This window comes from Zea mays, chromosome 6 (assembly GCF_902167145.1).
Source record: "Zea mays cultivar B73 chromosome 6, Zm-B73-REFERENCE-NAM-5.0, whole genome shotgun sequence".
NCBI lineage: Eukaryota > Viridiplantae > Streptophyta > Magnoliopsida > Poales > Poaceae > Zea > Zea mays.
Window position 1 is genome coordinate 69480271 of NC_050101.1, and position 20139 is coordinate 69500409.

The 20139-nt window shown below is 43.9% G+C and overlaps 3 protein-coding genes and 1 long non-coding RNA gene across 7 annotated transcripts; 2 read left to right on the forward strand and 2 right to left on the reverse strand.

Annotated features, from left to right (window-relative positions):
• Positions 1–1302: 1302 nt before the first annotated feature.
• LOC118472192 (uncharacterized) lies at positions 1303–2570 on the reverse strand. Its single transcript, XR_004850179.1, has 2 exons — positions 1754–2570; positions 1303–1601 (listed from the first exon to the last, which is right to left on the reverse strand). It is a non-coding gene; the product is annotated as an uncharacterized lncRNA (long non-coding RNA).
• On the forward strand, positions 1596–10116 carry LOC103629392 (protein CYCLOPS). Of its 4 annotated transcripts, none has more exons than XM_023300342.2 (10): positions 1596–7062; positions 7405–7451; positions 7792–7932; positions 8050–8098; positions 8191–8243; positions 8330–8970; positions 9143–9223; positions 9325–9385; positions 9480–9608; positions 9727–10116. In XM_023300342.2, exons 1-10 carry the CDS (start codon positions 6865–6867, stop codon positions 9845–9847), a joined length of 1521 nt encoding a protein of 506 aa, XP_023156110.1. In that variant the 5' UTR covers positions 1596–6864; the 3' UTR covers positions 9848–10116. The 4 variants fall into 4 exon arrangements, with proteins under 4 accessions (XP_023156110.1, XP_008648753.1, XP_008648754.1 ...); XM_008650531.3 differs by having other exon boundaries at positions 9337–9385; XM_008650532.4 differs by lacking the exon at positions 7792–7932.
• A 538-nt stretch (positions 10117–10654) lies between these two features.
• LOC100278717 (uncharacterized) lies at positions 10655–11643 on the reverse strand. Its single transcript, NM_001151902.2, has one exon. The coding sequence runs from the start codon at positions 11532–11534 to the stop codon at positions 10794–10796; it is 741 nt and encodes a 246-aa protein (NP_001145374.2). The 5' UTR covers positions 11535–11643; the 3' UTR covers positions 10655–10793.
• A 2779-nt stretch (positions 11644–14422) lies between these two features.
• On the forward strand, positions 14423–20081 carry LOC100274101 (Serine/threonine-protein kinase MHK). The gene is made up of 19 exons (NM_001354976.1): positions 14423–14615; positions 15507–15923; positions 16006–16138; positions 16217–16411; positions 16507–16585; positions 16705–16773; positions 16853–16942; positions 17030–17168; positions 17700–17802; positions 17884–17936; positions 18030–18096; positions 18483–18591; positions 18665–18730; positions 18813–18881; positions 18967–19033; positions 19129–19248; positions 19342–19376; positions 19457–19544; positions 19633–20081. The coding sequence occupies exons 4-19, from the start codon at positions 16404–16406 to the stop codon at positions 19881–19883; spliced, it is 1413 nt and encodes a 470-aa protein (NP_001341905.1). The 5' UTR covers positions 14423–14615; positions 15507–15923; positions 16006–16138; positions 16217–16403; the 3' UTR covers positions 19884–20081.
• The last annotated feature ends 58 nt before the right edge of the window (positions 20082–20139 follow it).

The window sequence follows — 20139 nt, forward strand, 5'->3', positions numbered from 1 at the left end:
GACCGTTTGAGAGAGGGAAAGGGTTGATAGAGACCCGGTCTTTATGACCACCTCAACAGGGAGTAGGTTTGCAAGAACCGAACCTCGGTAAAACAAATCACCGTGTCATTCGCCCTTATTTGCTTGTGATTTGTTTTCGCCCTCTCTTTCGGACTCGATTATATTTCTAACGCTAACCCCGGCTTGTAGTTGTGCATAAAGTTCGTGAATTTCAGATTCGCCTTATTCACCCCCCCCTCTAGGCGACTTTCAGTATAATAATTTTTATACGTAAAATATTTGATAATATATGTATAATTATATATATTTGTGTGTGGATGGGGGCCTCCATATCAAATTTCACACGGGGCCCCTGAAAAGTCAGGAACGACCCTGCGTGACACAGCCCACGGGCGCGACAATATGCCCGGAGAGCTGCCATTTTGTCATGCCCACCACACGGTCGAGTAGCCTCAACACGTTTGTCCTCGTCCCCAGCACGTGTGATCTGGGTGGCATGCGGTGGCAAGGGTAATGGCTAAGGACCCTTGCCAAAATGTGGAGGCATCACAGCGACATTAGGGGTGTGTTTGGTTGGAGAGTCAAATAGAACAGAGTGGCTCCATTCCAGTATTTGAGAATGGAGTCGTTCTATTCCACGTTCGGCAAAAAGAACAGAGTCATTCCATTTTTTGTTTGGTTGAAGAGTAAAATAAAGCGGAGCCATTCCATTCTTTGTTTGGTTCGAGAGCCATACGTGTGTAGAGGGGGGAGAGGAAGGAGAGTGCTCACGTTCGGGAAAGCGCTCGCATCCGATCGTTTTTATGGAGCAGGAGCGTTCCAACTACTTATAGTAAATTTTCATATGGAGATCCAGGAGCCGCTCCACTCTTATTTTATTAGAAACCAAACATCCAAAAAAATTAGAATGGAGTCATTCTATGCTTCCCCACTCCTCAACCAAACGCACCCTAGGGTGCCAGATCTCCACACGCTTGAACGAACCGGCCACCTCCTCCTGCAAAAAGGAGGGCGCACAAGCAGAATCCAGAGAAGATGGACGTTGTACAATAACACCAGTGTGGAGATCATCACGTAAACCATCAACAAAACGCTGCACAAAGTAAAGGGGGTCCATCAGACGGCGGTAAGCCACCAGATTATCCACCAACATTTAGAACTGATCAACATATTCAGAAACGGAAGCAGTCTGGCGGATCCGGAACAACTTGCGAATGAACATTTCACTAGAAGAGGAGGCACCCATTCGGGCGCCCTATCGGGAGACAATAAAGAGACAATAGTATTTGCAATATAACCATATACATAAGAAGTCATTGCAAAGATATATACATGTATAATAAATTGACATCAAAATAAACTGGATCACAAATCAGACATCAATGTTTTTGTTTAGCCATATGTTACACAAAGTGCTTGGGATTCATGTGTACCAAAACTTCATGGTTGTCAGTTTTAAATACTGGTCCAAAAATAGCACACACACACACACATCATTCATCACAAATTCGAGCATCATATTAGTAAGTGTTGCCTCTACATAAAAGTATGAAGTTCATTTCTTCGGTAGCAACATTAGCAGCAGATAGCCTGCATCTTCGCTGGACACAATAGCAACATGTTAAGAAAGAAAGCTTCGCTGGACATGTTAAGAAACAAAGCTTTATCAGCAGATGTTTCATCAAGCTTATAGGAAATGTTTCATCAGAAGCAACCTCAAACTTATCGGTCAAATGGTTTAAACAATAAATACCTGAATGTAGAATCTGACTGTGTAAATCCCTTCTTCGTTGTGCTCAGGAGTGATTATAACCTCTGATATACAGGGAGAAGCACCAATAATTTATTGTGGAAAAATAATATCATAAGGTTTCTAGTTCAAAGGTACTTTTAGTATGCTATTACTGATTGTAGGGAGAAGCACCAAAAATTTATCAGCACTCTAAACCAAACAATAAGACCTTGGGAGAGAATGGACTCATGTTGGTCATAGCATGGTAAGGTCAATTTAACTATTTGTGTTTCACCCTAAGATCTGGTCCTGTGTTTGGTGTAATTAATTAAAGAGTTAAAGCATGCATACCTTGGTAAATTGTGAAGAATAAAGATTCAAGCCATGCCATGAGAATGTCATTGACTATTAAAGAAAATTTGCAGGTTATATTATTTCATTAAATTGGTACTATGCACAGAAAAATGAACAACAATTATCATGCTAGACAACAATTGTATTCATGAGACACATAATGTCTTTTGAGTTTCCTATATCTCAACAAGGTGAAAGTAATAGCCTGGCAAATAAAAGCAGATGTTTGTGCATAGAATCAAGTGTTATTGGATTACAACCTAGAAGGCTAGAAGACAAAAAAAAGGAAACAAAAAGTGATATTTTATTTGGTCTTTTTAGCATTCATGATATTCATATAATCATCTTACCATGAAATGTTCTGTTCTAGTGCATTGGTCTATTGCAAGTTCACAGTTTTGACAAATATTAGCGACTGATCTCAACTCTTAAGTCTGATGCTCAAATTTTTGTGTGCATTTTACTAAGACTAAACTGCACTTTTTAAAAATATAAAAAGAAGATATCAGTTGAACAAGGTTAGAAATGTGAAACAAATATGGTAAATTAAACTTGTATTTGAATGTCTACATACTATATAATATGCATACTTCTCCCACTTACCTTGCAGCAACCAAAAAATATCATCGGTTTCTGAAATAAATTACAACTATCATCTAAAAATATATTTACAACTTAAATGAAAGGTGGAAGCTGGACATTATATTGTGCCATAATGAAGCAGACCATAAATATTTAGTGTTGGCTTACCATTAGCATGCCCTACAAATTTTTGAAGGGCAGATTTCCGCAATGGTTCAGTCTTGGATCCAGCACACAACAAAGAGCGATAAGAATCCTTCCATCCTAAATAACATCACTGCATCCTATATGGATCTAGTTATTCATAAAGTAAATAATTTCACTCTAACTAAGAAGAGTGTCTATAAGTACCACGAAACAAACGCTCTGCACAACTGAGCTTATTGGGAAAACTTGACCACAGATTATATAATCATCTAGTATCCATCAACAGTAACAACAATCAGGGAGAATGCGTCTAGGAATTTCTTAGTCAGATCATACCATTTATAATTGAAATAAATAAAAAGCAGACAAACGGGCGCAATGGCTGCACACTGTTGATCTACTTACTGAAGGTGTTGGAGTGAGAGGTTCTTCTTGTAGGAGTCGAGGACATCCCAGAGCTTCTTCACCCCATCGCCACCGCTGCAGCTGGAGGTCGCCTGAGCCTGGGAAGACAAGAAGGGCACGACGGGAGGGAGGAGAAGGTCACGTCGGCAAGCCCAGCGACTTGAGGAACTCGATCAACGGCAGCAGCTTGCCCTCCGTGGAGAAGGGCAATAGGTCGGCGCGGCAGTGCAGGTCGGGCACACCGAGCGCGGGAAGGAAGTAGAGCATCTGGAATTCTGGATGAGGCGGGGCCGGAGGGGGAGAGGGAGACAAGAGCGAGCGGGGAGAGGAAGACAAGAGCGAGCGACTCGCGGCGACAGCGCTCGGGACTCAGGAGGCCGGGAGGGACGGCGTGGGAGAGAGGAGAAGTACGAGGAGAGAGGGTGTGAACATGTGGCGTGGCTGCGTGGGAGATCATGGCTAGAAATTTCGCGTCCGTGGGAACTGGGAAGCGAGGTTTCGCGTCCGCGTGCGTCGGACCCACAAAGGACACGGGTCATACGACAGATGGCGCGCATCCCACCGGACGCGGGGAGGCGCCGAAACCGGGTCAGATTTTAAGACTTTAGATGTTCATCCTTACCAAAGTGTTCCATCAAGGCGCCGCAAAACTCAGACCACGGTAATTCATGGCATAATTCATGGCAGTGATCTCCCAAAGATGAAAACCAATGTGCGGCCACACCCGAAAAATGCATGGACGCTACCTTGATCCACAAGTGTGATTCCACTACATACATGTCAAAATAATCATGGGCACGACGAATCCAAAGTTTAGGAAATTCGCCGTCAAACGTAGGGAAATTCAACTGTGGTAAACGGCCACGAATCGCACCCCCCCAATCCCACAATAGCAGCTGGCTCACAACAGTTTCCCAAAGGTCTTGTTCGGTTATTTTCAATCCATATGGATTGAAGGGGATTGATACGGATTGAAGGTGATTTTGAATTACTAGGGATTGAAACTCCCTCAATCCCTCTCAATCTATATGGATTGGGGTAGAAACGAACAAGCCCTAAACGAGAGGAACGAGGATCCACAACATGAACGATAGGAGTAGGAGTTAGTAAATTGTGTGTACCCTTGACCGGGGATGAACAAGGGTCGTAACCGACCCATACTTGTCTCAAAGTGATGCCCATGGGGCGAGTTGGCCGAAGATCCGACCAACGGTCGTTCATTGGCCGTAGGCACATGAGAGAGAACGCCCGCCATGGAGGTCGACTTGTCCACCACGGCGCGCTCCCAATGCTTGGATATCTTCCCAACTTCCAACCGCAGATCATCCATGGCGCCCTCCATACTCATACGCCAGTCATCGAACACCCCAGAGGCTTTCTCCAAGGCCATGACACGAATATCCTGGTGAAATCCGAGAAGGATGCATCCCAACGCGCCTCCTGATCTGTGATCCAAGGATCCCATCTGGAATCGTGATCGGCGAACCGCCTCGCCATTTCCTCCAGGATAATCTGTGTTTCTGGATTCATGAGGGCTTGACGCTTCTGAAATTTGGTAAAGTGGGAATGACCACCGGTAGACTCCAGATCGAGACTACGGTGACAGAGTCACCAAGATCGTTGGCTTTGATACCACTGTTAACACTAGATGGTAACGATGGAAGAACAACAGAGAATTGGTAGAGAACAGCAGAGTGAAAAGTAGGCTAGAGCTTGAGAAGAAGTTGGGTTTATGTTTTTCTTCTTACATGCCCCGCAACAGATGACCACTCAGCCTATAAAAACCCTCACACCCGTTCGCCAGAATCCAGCACATTAACCCACGACGGCCCAAAATTTCTTGTGCTGCGCTTCTTCGCTCGATTTGAAGTCCTCGTTGGCTATGTAGATGTAGCTACATCGTCAACATGTTCACTGCTGACAACAGAGTCCATTGGAAACCGCAACAATAGACTATCCACGTTTTTTTGCGGAACCATGCCTATTTATATAGTTTTGGTGGAGTTGGTCTTGTATAGTAGAGATTTTAAGGAGTACAAAGTCTAAAGGCATCTCCGGATCCTTCCTCGAATATTCATATGATACGAAGACCCAATCATGAACCGCGTTTGTCTGTAGTATCCTTTTTATTTGTCCATAATAATGTAAGCAGGCAAGCGCAGTGACGACTGACCTCACGACCACCCTGAACTTCTCGGATCGACACCTCATGGTCAGCCGGTCAGGGACACTGTCAAAGATCTGAAACCAAGTTGCAGTTCGGCACTCCGGCGACACGCCATGAGGGGATTAAGAAAATGCAGCCTCTGAGGTCAGACGACGGGTGCGATCGCCGTTGCCGTCGCCATCTCCGGGGGAGGCGATGGCGCGTCCGCGTGCGTGCCGGCGGCAGAATCCGTCCTTGCGCCTGTGCCGCCGGGTGCGGCTTCCCGCAATGGACAACAGCTATGGGCCTACGGGCTACGGCTGTGCTGCTCCGCCTCTTCAAGATTGCGAGGTATTATAGTACGGTTTTGGCGTAGAATACTTGCTGTGTGATCCTAGCTGATGCTGACAGACCACCTAACCCGTGGTGTTTGTTGGTAGACACGATCACACGAGCAAGCAGGGATGTATCTGGACGGGCAGTGGACGGAGATCTTGGTTTGTTGTCTTGGCCAAATCTAACCTCTTGGGGTCTTTGTCTCTGTAAATGGAAGTTGGATAGGGAAGACAAATGTCAGTGTCAGTCAAAACCATATGTGAATTCGACGATTCGTTCATCAATTTGGAGATCTGCAGCTCTGTGTTTCAGTTACAGAACAAATTCAGACAGAAGCCACTGTCAGAATCTGCAGAAACTTCCAAATCGATTTTTTTTTTTGGCCATCAGACTATATCAACAATTAAACTGATGAGAGGAGACAGATTTACCTTACCAGTAACAGAAGAGACGGTCTGGTGACAAGTTCATGTCAGGGAGGCTCCAAACCGGCGCTTTTGAGCCTTGAATCAGTATTATATATGGCTCAAACATGTCGCTGTCATGCCGAGTAAACCTATGGGCTCTTACTTAGACTGGCCATCCACTTCCTCCAGTTTCTGCATTATGTTATCTTAATAGCCATCCGTATAGTAGATGCTGTCAGTGTCAACACCTAGGACCAAGTTGCTACAAACTAATCCTTTGAACTAGGAATTCTGAGATGTGTAGTTCAATTCAAGCAATGTACTGCTTTTCTGTTCATACATATATGCACGTTTATTGGCGCGAAAGTGGCCAAATTCTTCATTGGCCGGTTTTTCCACCGATGAGACAAAACAAAACGGGACTGTGGAATCTTTGCCTCCAATGAAGGGGAAGATACCTGCCATCGCTTTGTTTAGTCCCAGCTTGTGCTAGTGCCACACTCAACTAGTGCATGTCTTCTGTGCTTGAACTCTTCTGCCAAGCACCGTTTTAATAGATTAATTAGTGTTTTAGGTGGGATTCTATTTTATAACATTGCATTCGTTCCATTGCTTCTGCTGCTTGAATTTCAAATGGTTGCCCTTGGTAACCTACTGCTGCAGTACTACTAAAGAAAGCTTTTCGTGACTCCTGCTATCATTAATCTGGTCAATTGGTGCGCCAGGAGAGGGAAGATTGAGCTGGGAGGGGGTTCATGGAGATGGAGGGGAGGGGCCTGTCTGATTTGTTCAGGAACACCAGCGAGGAGATCTTCCTCAAGGCAGTGATGGAGAACTCAATGGGAGTGGCAGCAGCGCCACCAAGCATGGAGATGCTGGGGTTCAAGGCCATGTCGCAAGGTCTCAGAGAAGACAGCGAGGAGCTGTTCAACAGCTGGCTTATGAATGAAGAGGCAAGGATTCTGAAATTTTCTTGTTGCTTATTTTCTCTCTGAGCATGAAGATGAAATAGGAAGTACATAGCGGATGTTCTGTAAGCTATATGAACATGAATACTAAGTAAGCCATGTCTTCCCTTTTACCAAGGCTTACCGAGGCCAACTAAGCCATTTCAGAAAGTGCCGCTTACTTTTTCGTGGCCATGCCTAATCATGTTTTCATTAAGAGGAATGGAGGGTTACAATGTATGACTTAGCAAGCCAAGGCTTACCAAAGCCAACTAAAGTGCCACTTACTATGTTCGCTAATCTCTTACTCGGAGTCTATCACCTAAATGTATGGCTGCTTATTTGCAGATCCCAGGATTTGGTTCAGCGAACAATCGCCCTCGACAGCCATCTAGGTAAGATACCGGTAAATGATGCAGAATTAAATTTGCTTGATCTATCAATACACACCAATGACAGAAATTGTGCACTAAGGTGGAGATAACACCTCAAAACAAAGATCAGTAATTTAATTGAAACTAATCTAAAAAGGTTATCTGAACTCATATGCCTCAGATCGTATTACCCATTTTTTCTGAAGAGAAAAGCTCTGACTTTAAGAAAACATATAAAGGTATGCATATTGCCCTATTAAAGGTTGGAAAAGCATGAAAGATCTACTCCTATTATTATTAACTCATATGATTTGGTTAACTGCAACTCCTAAATCACAAGGTGCTGTCTGAAACTATGCAGGTTGTCATCAGAAGCTGTAGGCCTTCCAAATCAACAGCATGACATTTCTCAACAAAATTTTCTCACTGACAACTTGGTTCCACAGAATCTAGCAATTCCTTCAGTCGAATATCCAAATAATCACAAGCACCAATCACTCAAGTACTGTTTTCATACGCCAACATCACCTTCCACAGTTTCCTAAATAAAACAACATTCTACTTTATGATCTATGTATGTATCATAAGTTTTATTGATCTTGCTTTTTTGCCATAACAGAAATGCAGCAGAGAAGGGAATGCAAGCCAGTGACTTACTTCTAGCAAAAGTTAGTCATCTTTACAATCCAGTTGCTATCATATTCACAGATTTATATGTGAGTAAAAGGAAGGAACTTTTTCTCATTTTATCCATTTCTAGGCCTGGTTCCACAGCACTCAACCAATGACTAGAAGTCGTTCGTCAGAGTTAAGGCAGGACCCTCTGTTTTCATGTGCACTATTACATTTCCGGTTCAAACATATGGCTCTTGCCTCAATTTTCTTGGTCATATTTACAGGAGGAGGTATGCTGCAATGCAAACTAATATGACACCAATAACTATAGGAAGCATTGAAGCAATTAACCAGTTAAAACAAGATTTTACAACCACGACAAACAGCATACCTATGAGCAACACACCTGTTCAGACACCAAATTTTGCATCTCCTTCAAGTTCATCAACATCCCATCTGGATAATCCACATATGGCAGCACAAGATACTGTTACCTCAGTGGTGAGCATGCTCAAGGACACGCTCGAGCGCAAGAAGCTTGGTAGCCATGCTAACAAAGACACCTCAGTAGGCCATCCTTTTGGATTCTATGATACTCAGCAGTTTCAACAGAACATTCTTGGAGGAACGGATTTCTTTCCCATCATGACAACTGCCCAGGCTCAGGATTCCCTGATGCTTCCCAAGGTCGAGAGGCCCATGGAACCAAACAATGGTAGCTTCGTTCCTTCTACAAACCAAGTTTGGTTCGGTGCAGCTTCTCGAGAGCCTTCGCACAGTGGATCTTCTACTGCTATGACCACTTATTCAGCTGGGTTCGAAATGTGCGATGAGCTACCACCTGCAGGGCAAGCGATGTCTATTTGTGAGAGCTCCAGAAAAAACGCTGCAAATGGAACAACCATCGGCAGATCGAAAGGCAAAGGTATACTTCTATCAGTACATATATGCTTGAGTTTAGCAAAGCTTTTCATGGCTCGACACAAATACTTGTAGTCACAACATGGATGTGAGAATGCTTGGTCCTCTTATAATAATGTCATTGTTGTCATTGCCATGGGAGAATAGCATTGTGTTTATTTGTTTGAAATGCGCAGAATACAGAGAGAGGGTACAACAGGATAATTTGAAAGATGAGAGAAAGATGAGCTCAACTAATACTTCTGGAGCATCGAAAGGTTGGTCTGTTGAATTAATTTACTATGGATCAATTTTTTTCTCTCATTTGCAGAAAGCAGCCCTAACTCTGGGATCCATCTCATCTGAACAATCTAATTAGTTAACTCTGCAGCTGATAATGGAGATCCTATGAAAAAGCGCAGGGTTGAGCGCTCCCGCAAGTATGTGATGCTCCCCCCTTCTTAAAAAAATGGTCCACATTAATTGATAATTACCATACAGTATGTGATGTTCCATTACGTTCTTATGGTTCAGAATGGCAGAAGCGAAGGAAAGAAGCTCTACACCAGTAATACCGTCCGACATGCAGGCCGTTCTTAAGCGCTGCGAAACCCTAGAGAAGGAGGTTCGGTCGCTAAAGCTTAATCTGTCCTTCATGAACAGGTGGGTACACTGCTGCAAGCAAGGACACGAGTTTCTAAGGAAAATCCTTGTGGAGCGATCACAAACCTCCCTTTGTAAACCTGTTTGTTAAAATGTTTATACACACGGTTGGTTGCAGGAAAGATTCAGAGCAGACCAAGCAGATCGAGGAGCTTCAACAGAAGAACGAGGACTTGGCCGAAGAGAAGGAGCGGTTGCTGGAAGAGATCGAGAGAATTGTCTCCGACCCCAACACTTGAGCACCCAATCTCCTTTTTTTTTGGGTAACTTATTTTTGTGTACTAATAGAGTTAGGCTTGAAATGGTCCTTGATACAAATACGTACAGTCCAGCAGGGCAGCAAGAATTAAGTGCTGGCCTAAATGTATCACCATTCTTTCCTTGTTATCACAAGTTTAATGTATATTAATACCAACAAGCAAAGGGATCAGGGATTACAGTTTACTTCCTTTGACTTGTATCTTGAACTAATTACAGTATGAAATGGAGCCCAAAAAGGGTGGTAGCATCTTGGCCTCTTGGGTATTAGAACATGAACTACATTATGGTTGACCCAAGTTTCAGTATACAAAGACAGCACCACATATAACAAAGAGCAGGAACAACTTTCATTTCAAGGTTGTTTCAGAGATAGAAACAACCACATTTCATCATGACCCCAGTATTGTATGGTATGTATGTGCTTGAAGCCATAGTTGTGTCACTGTAGCAAACTAGCACCTCAGACATGAGAGCGTCTTCCCAAGCTGGCCAAGCATGAGTTTCAGGTAAGGTGGAGTGAGGAAGATTAGAGGGGATTTTCTTATATTTAATTTTGAATATAAAACAATTTAATCTCCTGCAGTCCCCCACTAACCAAAGCCCTTAGGGGCTTGTTTAGATACTTTATTCACTTCAATACACATGAATTTAAGGGGACTGTGGTATCCAAACATAACATAGCATAGATGGTTTAAACTTGAGAAATATGACAGTCCCAAAATGCAATATGTTCATAAAATTCAAAGGATTACACAAAGATATCCATCAATTCGACTCCCATTTCAGATATAACCATCAATTCGATTCCATTTCATCATCGTTTCAATCCAGCAGTAGACACCCAACCACACAATACATTTTCAGGACTCCACGATCGCCAAGAAACAGATCAGGAACTAGAGCAGCACATACGGCGACCACCACTCAGTGCTTATTCCTCGGCGAGGTCCTCCTTGACCCAGCCGCCGACAAGGGCGCCGCGGCTGTTGCAGCAGCCTTCCTCTTTGGCGACAACCTCGCCGGCGCCCCAGCAGCGGGTACAGAAGCCTTCCTCTTTGGCGAAGCCCTCGGCACGGTAGCCTTCCTCTTTGTTGACGTCGTCGCCGGCGTCGCGGCACCCGGCTTCTGCTTGCTCTCCAACACCAGCTGCTGCTGCTGCTCCGCGGCGATGCGGTCGAACTCGTCGCTGAGCTTCCTCGCGCGCCTCTTCTTGGCGGCGGTGACGATGGCCGCGAGGGGCTCGTCCTCCTCCGACTCGCCGGACCCGTCGGAGTCCTCGTCGTCGTCGACAAGCTCACGCTTCAGGGCCCGCTCCCGCGCCGCCACCTCCTGCTCGTCCTCGGAGTCGCCGCTGGAGGCGTCGTCGTCGGACCCAAGCGCGGCGAGCGAAGCCGGCATGTGGCCAGCGGCGCGGGCCTTGGCCTTGGCCTTGACCCTGGCATCGCGGTGCGCGCGGCGGCGGAGCTTGTCGACGGAGCCCTCGATGCGGCCCTGCAGGCGGAGGCGCTTCACGCTGATGCCGCCCATGGACCAGTGCGCTTCGCGCGCCCACTCGAGCAGCGGGTCGGTGACGGACGCCGGCGGGTCCACGCGGTCGCCCGGGAAGAAGCGCGGCCTCGGCAGGCCGCTGCCGTAGAACCGGCCGGGCCCGAGCGCCACCACCATACTGGACTGTCCCTCTCGGTTAGTTGTGGCTCTGTCGCTCTAGCGTAGATCTGCCCTCTCTCTCTCTCTCTCTCTAGATCTCTGTAATTGCGAACGTGGCGTGGTCTGTGGAGGAGAGAGGAATCGTGAGGGAGTTTATAGGAGAAGAGGAAGCGCGGCGGGAAAGGATAGGCGAGTTTGGCGCCAAGAAAATGGCGGTAAAATGCTCGAGGGGAAATTGGATGATCGGGCGGGCGCGGGAGGGAAAGCCGCATCGTGTGAATGGGCGCGGGGGAAATGGCGGGAGCCCACTGCTTTCCGCGCGGCGCTGACGGCAGGGCCCCACCGGCCCGCTGCACTTCTGTTCCCACGAACACACGGCCCGGTTGGAGACGGAGTTGAATGCTTGCTTCTCTTTCCATGTAGATTTTTACATGCGTTATTTATGCATGTAGAAACATGTAGATTTTGTTTTTTGAAATTTGTTTTTACGATTTATTTGTATATTATCGATTACATTATTTTTAGTATAATTATCTATTGAGCTTTCAACTTTGTCCAGCTTTACTCCTCTGACGTGGCGCTAATTCAGTAAACCTATCATCGGAATTATCAAAGGTGTGTAAAACAAACTAATTTAAAAAATTGGGATTTTTGTAGCTCAGGGAGAAAAAATAGGGTGACTACGATTGATGAGAAAGAATTGGAGCTTTTTTCCTCAATAATTAGAGATCGGGTGAGATGCTCTGCAGCCCAGTTAGTAGAGTACATGATCCAGCTTGACTGGTGGCTTTAGCGTGCCTTTTTTGCTGGACCGGCCCAGTGGTCATCGGTGAAGATACGGCCCATCCAAGGACTCCTTTTCGTGCAGATACTCTTTTTTGGGGGGAAAAAGAAAAAGAAAAATGGCTGATGTTTCAAAGTTGGTTTTGTGCAAGTGCAGATTTATGGATTCGTCCATGGAGATTGAATGTAACCACATTTTCTATCAGATTCTAAACTGCCAGGAAGACTCGTGCATACATAGCATTGTCCCCCAAAAAAAACATGTCAACTCATTAAAAAACAGCAAGCTAGTCTATTGATATAAATCGTCCAGCAATACACAAGAATATAGATGTAAAGTCTTTTTTTAAAAAAAATATATCAGATGAGATGAAACGATTGTTTTGAAACTTAGTACATAAATGGTAAAAAGGTTATTTTGACCTATCAGTTGCACGATTTGTACCTATCAGTTAATTCATTTGCACCTGATACGTTGTAGAAAGAGGCATGTCAATTCAAGCCTAGCCGTTGCATTGATTCAAAGACGGGACATGCACATGCTTAGGATAAGTTTAACAATGGGAGAAAAATGATGACACGTTGCTGACTGTAAAGCATATACGAGCCAAGGTAATCATGGCACCTAAACAAATCACACCGGCGTTAATAATGTTGCAATCCACAGCCCATCGCCTCGCGTTCATCGACTACAGCGCCCGCTGTGATGAAATTATTGTCAGAAGCTAACGTAGGTTGGTCGATCGCACCGCAACCAGATCAAAGGCGACGTAATTAGAAGTTTCTAATATAAACTATAAACTATACTGCCGTGTCAGTAATTTGCATATCAAGCCCTTTGAAATTGGATTATTTAGCGATGATTTAGGAATCGAATCGAATTACGACAAGACTCTATTCGTATTCAATTAGTTAAGAGCCTCAATTTATTATGAGAAAAACATTTAGATTGTGAATCATTACGCTTGGACTATCGTAGGCATTCCATTCAATGCGTCGATAATTATGTACATAACTACTTCGGTGATTTGTGCGGTGATATTTGTATACAACGTGATGGCTATGAATTTATAACACATAGGATTAACAAAATACATAAAAAGAAAATCATAGGTTTAAAATTTCCATAATATCTTAATTATACATGAATTTATAACACATGAAAGCCATAAAAATGGATTTCGGCTGCTCTTCTTTGTGGCTGGCTGTAGCTACAATTTTATTATAGATGAGCTTGGCTGGCTGCTTTTTGCAAGCTGCTGGTAGCCGGAGGAGCCGACCACATTGAAAAACACATAGAAATACAAAACACAAAAGGAATAAAAACATAAGATTCAACCTTATACTTATTTTTCTCCAAAATTACATAGAGGATACCACTCTATAGAAAATTTTAAGTAATCGATACGATTTGATCTTTTATCTAAAGGTTCTCATAAATACTTTAAATCTTTTACGCTCCGTTTGGATTATTAAAATTGAATTTCATTATAATAATAGTAATTTAGACATATACCAATTAAGTTAATTCGGTTTTATACAAAATATATTTATATACTATAATAAGTAAGATGTCAGAGATATTTATGTGCTACATTTTTACTATATATGAGTGAGAGTAGAAACAAATTATTACAATACATAAAATCATTTTCCATCCTCCGTCTTATAGTTTTAAGATAGATTTATATTTAAACTTTAAAAAGTGGTAGAATATCAAATTCCAAATTAAATAGATTACTTTATTAAATAAATTTTAATTCATCTTAAAAGAAGGTATTCAAACGTTCACGTAGAAATTGAATCCTCTGATTTTTCTCCATTTCAATGGAGTCCTAGGAACTATATATGTTTCCTAGGCACGCGCGAGTATTTTTGGTAGTTTAATAAAAAAAATCTGTCTCCATACAAGTAGTACGATGGAGCGTTGAACACGAGGATTGGTCCGCGGTGGGCGTGAAACCGCGGGAAGGGAGGCTGGTTCTGCGATACCGGGGTCGTACAGGGGCCTGGGCGCAAAACGCGCGGCACATGGGACCTCACCGTGGACGGGCACGGAGCGGACACGGGCAGATAAAATTAAGGCGAGGCCGCGAGGGCGGCAGAAAAATCCTCGAAGCAACCCACCCTGTCGTCCGCGTCCTCCACGCCCTCGTCGGCTCGTCCTCGCCGTCCTCCTCCACACCGCGCGCGCGGCGGTGTTGACCCACCCACCCGTTCCTCCCCCACCCCATCAGCGCTGGAGGCGGCGGTGCGTAAGTCCCCCGGACCCTTCGGCGGCGGCGGCGGCGCGCGGTTATGCCGAGAGGCTCCCAGGTGCGTGCGTCGTCTTGGTCCGCGCGAGCTCGAGAGATTCCGGTTCCGTGGGTGGGGAATTGGTGCCGGGAACGTCGAGGGATCGGCTTGGGAGTGCAGGCGGATGGGGAATTCGGCGTGGTTGGTCGGCGTGACGGGGCATCGTGCGGCGGGTGGCCGATCGGTCGGTGAGATCCTGGCAGGGGGGGCGGGGGGCAGCGGGCGTGCTTCCCGTGGTCGGATCCGTCCGGTTTCATCCGAGCTGGGGGTGGTGGTTGGTCCGCGGTGGGTAATTCGTGGGATTAAGCCGGGGGTAGGTGTGTGTTTGCGCCGCTTTGTTTCGATTAGGTTTTCGCCATGGTTCCGGGGCCTTATCGTGCTGGTCCATCATCAACTACGCAGCGATGATTTATCATACTGGTTTGCGCTCAAATTGTGTATGCTGCCGCTATGAACCCTAGATGCCTAATTGGTTTGTTTGTTTTCGGGGTCGCATGATTTGTAGCACACGTGGTTGTGTTGTGTTGCTATCTAATTTGGACATTGTGTATACCTTGCATCTTCACCAGGTGAGATATGCAAACATCAATTAATTTGAATTGTTGGGAACTTGTAGATCCATCCATTGATGCATACAATATTGTTCACTGTAGAAGAACCCGTTGGGATAAACATAATTGCTTTTTCAATGCATCTATGTGTGCCTGTGCTCTTTTATTTGGTTCTGAATTTTTAATTTCTGATGCACCTCTGCGTTGGTCGCGATCTACTCATCTAGGCCCCAACTAATTAGGAACCTAGCTAAGTCGATCATGCATTCAGATTCTGCATGACCTACCATGTTACTTCGTTTTCCGCACATTTATAGATTGCCAATTTGTTGCTTAATTACCGCTTTTTATACTTATGCAGGTTTCATCACCGTGCTCTGCTGGAGTTATAGCATTTTCAGCAAGGATATGGAGTACACCCCCTGCACAGCAAGTTCCTTTGTATCCCACATCTCGCTGCTCGAGGAAGTTCTTGGCTGGAGGTTTTGTCTTTACGGAGACTTCCTGGTCATCTCTTTTGTCAACTGCACTTGAGGATCAACCCACACTTAGTGACTGCCTTGCCTGGTCCCATGCTGTCAGACATTAGAGTTGCCCAGTGATTACACTATTACAGTGCAGCTGTAGCACATTTATTTGAGCATGGTGGATCTGTTTCTCTGGCAACATTCCAGTAATCTTTGTCTTGGTGCTAATCAGCCAGCAGAAGTTACCATCAAGACATCTTTGGACACTTGGATCTAACGCTTAGAGCTTTGCCTTCGCATATAGGCTCTAGGTATCCTTTCATCAATAGCTAAGCAGCATTTCATGTTATATATCCTGCCTGTTCCAATTCTGATGCATATTTTCCTCAACAGGTTTGGGTTTTCGTTTTCTGCTAGCTTTCTTCTACTCTACCACTGTAAGTTTTCAGTCTGATCGGTCCAAAGTTTGGTGTGTATTGGTTACGCTGTCCTTCACCAGCCTTCACTTTGCATGGCGTGACCTTAGGTACGTGCACACTCTCTAATGTAGACATGATCTATTTATTACTTATCAACTACCTGATTCGTTTTGTGCTAATTTCAGAGAAGACGTGTTCAAGATTTTGTTGTCGCAAAAGCATGGGAATAGCATACATAGCTTTGAGAGGAGTCTCCAGTGACTTTGGTGTTGTAACATCCAAAGACACTCCTGTTATACATATATGAGTCCTGTTTTTTACTATACAACTGTTCTGAAATAAGGGCAGTTCTGTGCACCACCAGCGAATAAAATGGAGAGGTGAGAATGGTCTATAACCAGACGATTATAACAAATTAGAATACTGTCTAAGCTGTTTGGATGTCTTCTTACCTTGTTTTTGCATTGCGCTCCAGATATACAATTATCAACGAAGTTGGTGATGGAACATTTGGGAGTGTTTGGCGTGCAACCAATAAGGAAAGCGGTGAAGTGGTATGTCATTAGGCTTGCCCATTTGTTGCTTGTGTTACACCTTAACTTTTTTCAATAGTTACACAGTTCAGTTACCCATTGTTAGCCTTTTCACCTTATTAAGATACCTGGGCTGATAGGTTGCGATCAAGAAGATGAAGAAAAAGTATTATTCTTGGGAAGAGTGCATAAACCTCCGTGAAGTGAAGGTGATTGTTGCTTTGCAATCTGTCTCATTTTTTATAATTTTCTGCGGCATTCTTTTGAGTTACTTATTTTTTTATTCAGTCCCTGCGAAGGATGAACCATCCAAACATTGTAAAGCTCAAAGAAGTCATAAGAGAGAGTGATACGCTGTTCTTTGTTTTTGAGTACATGGTATGGACAATTCATAGCCCTTGTTGGTATCATTTCTGTGCTTGTACTCTGTAAGGTTACTAAAGTTTATGTTTGTTGTAATTTTAGGAATGCAGTCTTTATCAGCTGATGAAGAGCAGAGGGAAGCCCTTTTCAGAGACTGAAATCCGAAACTGGTGCTTTCAAATATTTCAAGCTCTGAGTCACATGCACCAGCGTGGATATTTTCACCGTGACCTTAAGCCTGGTATGTGGTTTTGCATTTGTTCTTTTTTACATTCATGTTGCAATGGTTGATCTATCCTTTCTTGTTTGTTGCGAAACAAGTTACTAGTTCCAGTCGTTTTCACATGATACTTCGGACAACAAAATAGTTCTAAACACAGTTCAATCTTCATGTCTAAAACATTGTGTGTATTTAACTGGAGGGACTATCACTTATGAGCTCAGGAACAGTTGCCTTGCAATTTTTCTATATGAGCTGCATATTTAGTTTACATATAGTTCAAGAAACCTTTTGTTAATTAAATTGCTGTAGGTGAATAAGTATTCATGTTGTGGTTGTTCTCTGTGGTTATTTTCAAATTTGTTGGAGTGATTCACTTACAGCACCAGAAAATTTATACATGATAGTGGGTAATGGATCTAGTTCTTCTCTATTTTGCAATTCCATTATTTATTTAACTTACATGTACCGTTTCCATCTGGGGATGTGTTCAGTGTTGTTAGCAAACAACAACAACCATAATTGATCTTGGTATAACTTGTGCAATTTCAGAAAATTTGCTTGTTACAAAGGAACTCATCAAGATAGCGGATTTTGGGCTTGCTCGTGAAATTTCTTCTGAGCCACCTTATACGGAATATGTGTCCACTCGTTGGTAGGTTATGTTTGAAGGCCTATATTTTCTTAAAGTGTAGAAAATAATAGAATAAACATTCTAATGCCTGCTATCAACTAGGTATCGTGCCCCTGAAGTTCTTCTTCAAGCTACTGTTTATAATGCTGCAGTTGGTAAGTGAAAAATATCTGTGGCTTTATCTGAATACCAGAGAGTGAATTGATGCCATTTCATTAATATATATTTGTTTCCTATCATATTTTCAGACATGTGGGCAATGGGTGCCATTATCGCGGAGCTATTTTCACTGCGACCTCTTTTTCCTGGATCAAGGTACACATGGTTCTTGAAATCAAATTGGTGACCACTTTGTTTAGGTTGCTGTGTGCCAATTAATTGAACATATATAGTTTCACTCCATTTACCGAGGATGCTTATACTAAGAAAAGCATGTCACATAGGTGAAATAATTTAGTGTTCACCATTTGGATAAAATGTAACAGGAAATTGTGTTTTCGTTTTAATATTTAATTATTTACAATTGAAAACTATGAAGACAATACTACAATGGTCTAGCTTCTATCGAAAACAGTACTCCAGTTACTTTTACAGAAAGGTGATTTTGAATAAATGATCCTAAGAAGCAACTGATTATGTTCTTAAAAATTTTGTATAGAAAAGGCTATCTGTGACTCCATGTTTTATTTTATCTACCTCAGTGAGCCAGATGAACTTTACAAAATCTGTAGCATTATTGGCACTCCAAATCAGCGTACTTGGCCTGAAGGACTGCAGCTAGCAGCATCTATGGGTTTTCAGTTCCCTCAGGTATTGAGATTTATCTCCTGTACTAAGATATTATAGATTTTTAGTGGTATAACTGTACTATGTCATATTTCAGTGTGAAAGTGTACATCTTTCGGAAGTGGTTCCTTTAGCAAGCAAAGATGCAATCAATCTTATCTCGGTAAGTGCAAGTGTTTCTGCCCCCCATATGTTTGTTGACACGTCCAATGAAATGATCTATAGCAAATTACTACCTGCCACAGTGGCTTTGCTCATGGGACCCACGAAGAAGGCCAACAGCAGTGGAGGTTTTGCAGCATCCCTTCTTTCAGGTCATACTTCTGACAGTTTTACATACTGGATTAAGAACTAACCTGCTTCATGACCTTCGTACCTTACCATCATTGTGCTTTGCAGCCATGCTTCTATGTCCCACCTTCACTTCGCTTCAAATCTACTGGATATGCATCAACGCCACCATCAGGTACCTCAATATTCTTGAGATCTGCACTCAATCGCCACATTCTTTTCCGTTATACTTGTTGAACAAGTTCACATAATGGATCTCTATTTCTGTAGCTGGGGCTAAAGGAGCTGTTGATCAGAAGAACATTAGGAGATACTACATGGGTACTGTACCCAATGCGAGGCCAACAGTTAATTACTCGTACTTGAGAAACAATGCTCCTGCAAGAGCAGGTACACAATAGTTAATTACTCAGTTTTCCTTGTTATAAAGGATCTGTGGCTGTCTCTGGAGGGTCTTACATTTCTGCCTTGCCAACGTTGCAGTTGGTGCACAAAGGAAATTGGAGTTGGATTATCAGGTGCATATAAACTCTTTTAGCTGTTCATTTACCTGGTTGCTACATTTTCTGCGAGTCAATATTACCATTATGTTTTGCAGCTCCCAGAGACTAATAACCATAATAAGGTGACAAAGGCAGAAGCGATGAACCAGTCTTGGTCCAGACCAGCAGCAGTAAGGAGCAATGGTAAGTATTGGTCATGAACATTGTGTGGCTCTATATACCCTAGAACAATCTTGTTTTAGTAACATTGCGAACTTTGGTATCTGAGCAGCAGGAAATCATCTTGCCAACGACCTGAACCCCCGTGTACCTGACCTTGCCGAGAAGCTGTCTCAGTTGTCAATGGGCCCCAACAGGGTGTCGGGTTTGGGTTCCGAGAGGTTTGTTAGAACCCATGAGAACGCTGCCAAGCGCCCCTTGCCCGTGGGATCCAGGGCGTGGCATGGTCCAGCTGACCCCTTCCGGCGCCCATACGAGATGCCAGGTGATAGAACTCTCCTTCCAAGGAATCTCGTTCGCTGAGGCTGTGAAGCTCTTCGCAAGAAACATATCCAACGCTCGCTGTCTTCGGAGCTACTCTTCCCCGGCTATTTACCTCGCAACAATAAATAAACAACCAAACTTCGTTTCCAGCAGTGGGTGTTGCTCAGCATTGTCTGTTACCGTGCTTGTGCGTGACGAGGATAAGAGGCGTCCGGGTTTGTGCACCCCCCCCCCCCCCCCGGGTCCTCGAGGGCTCCAGGGCTGGTTGGTTGCAGCATGGCCCGATGTGCCTCCA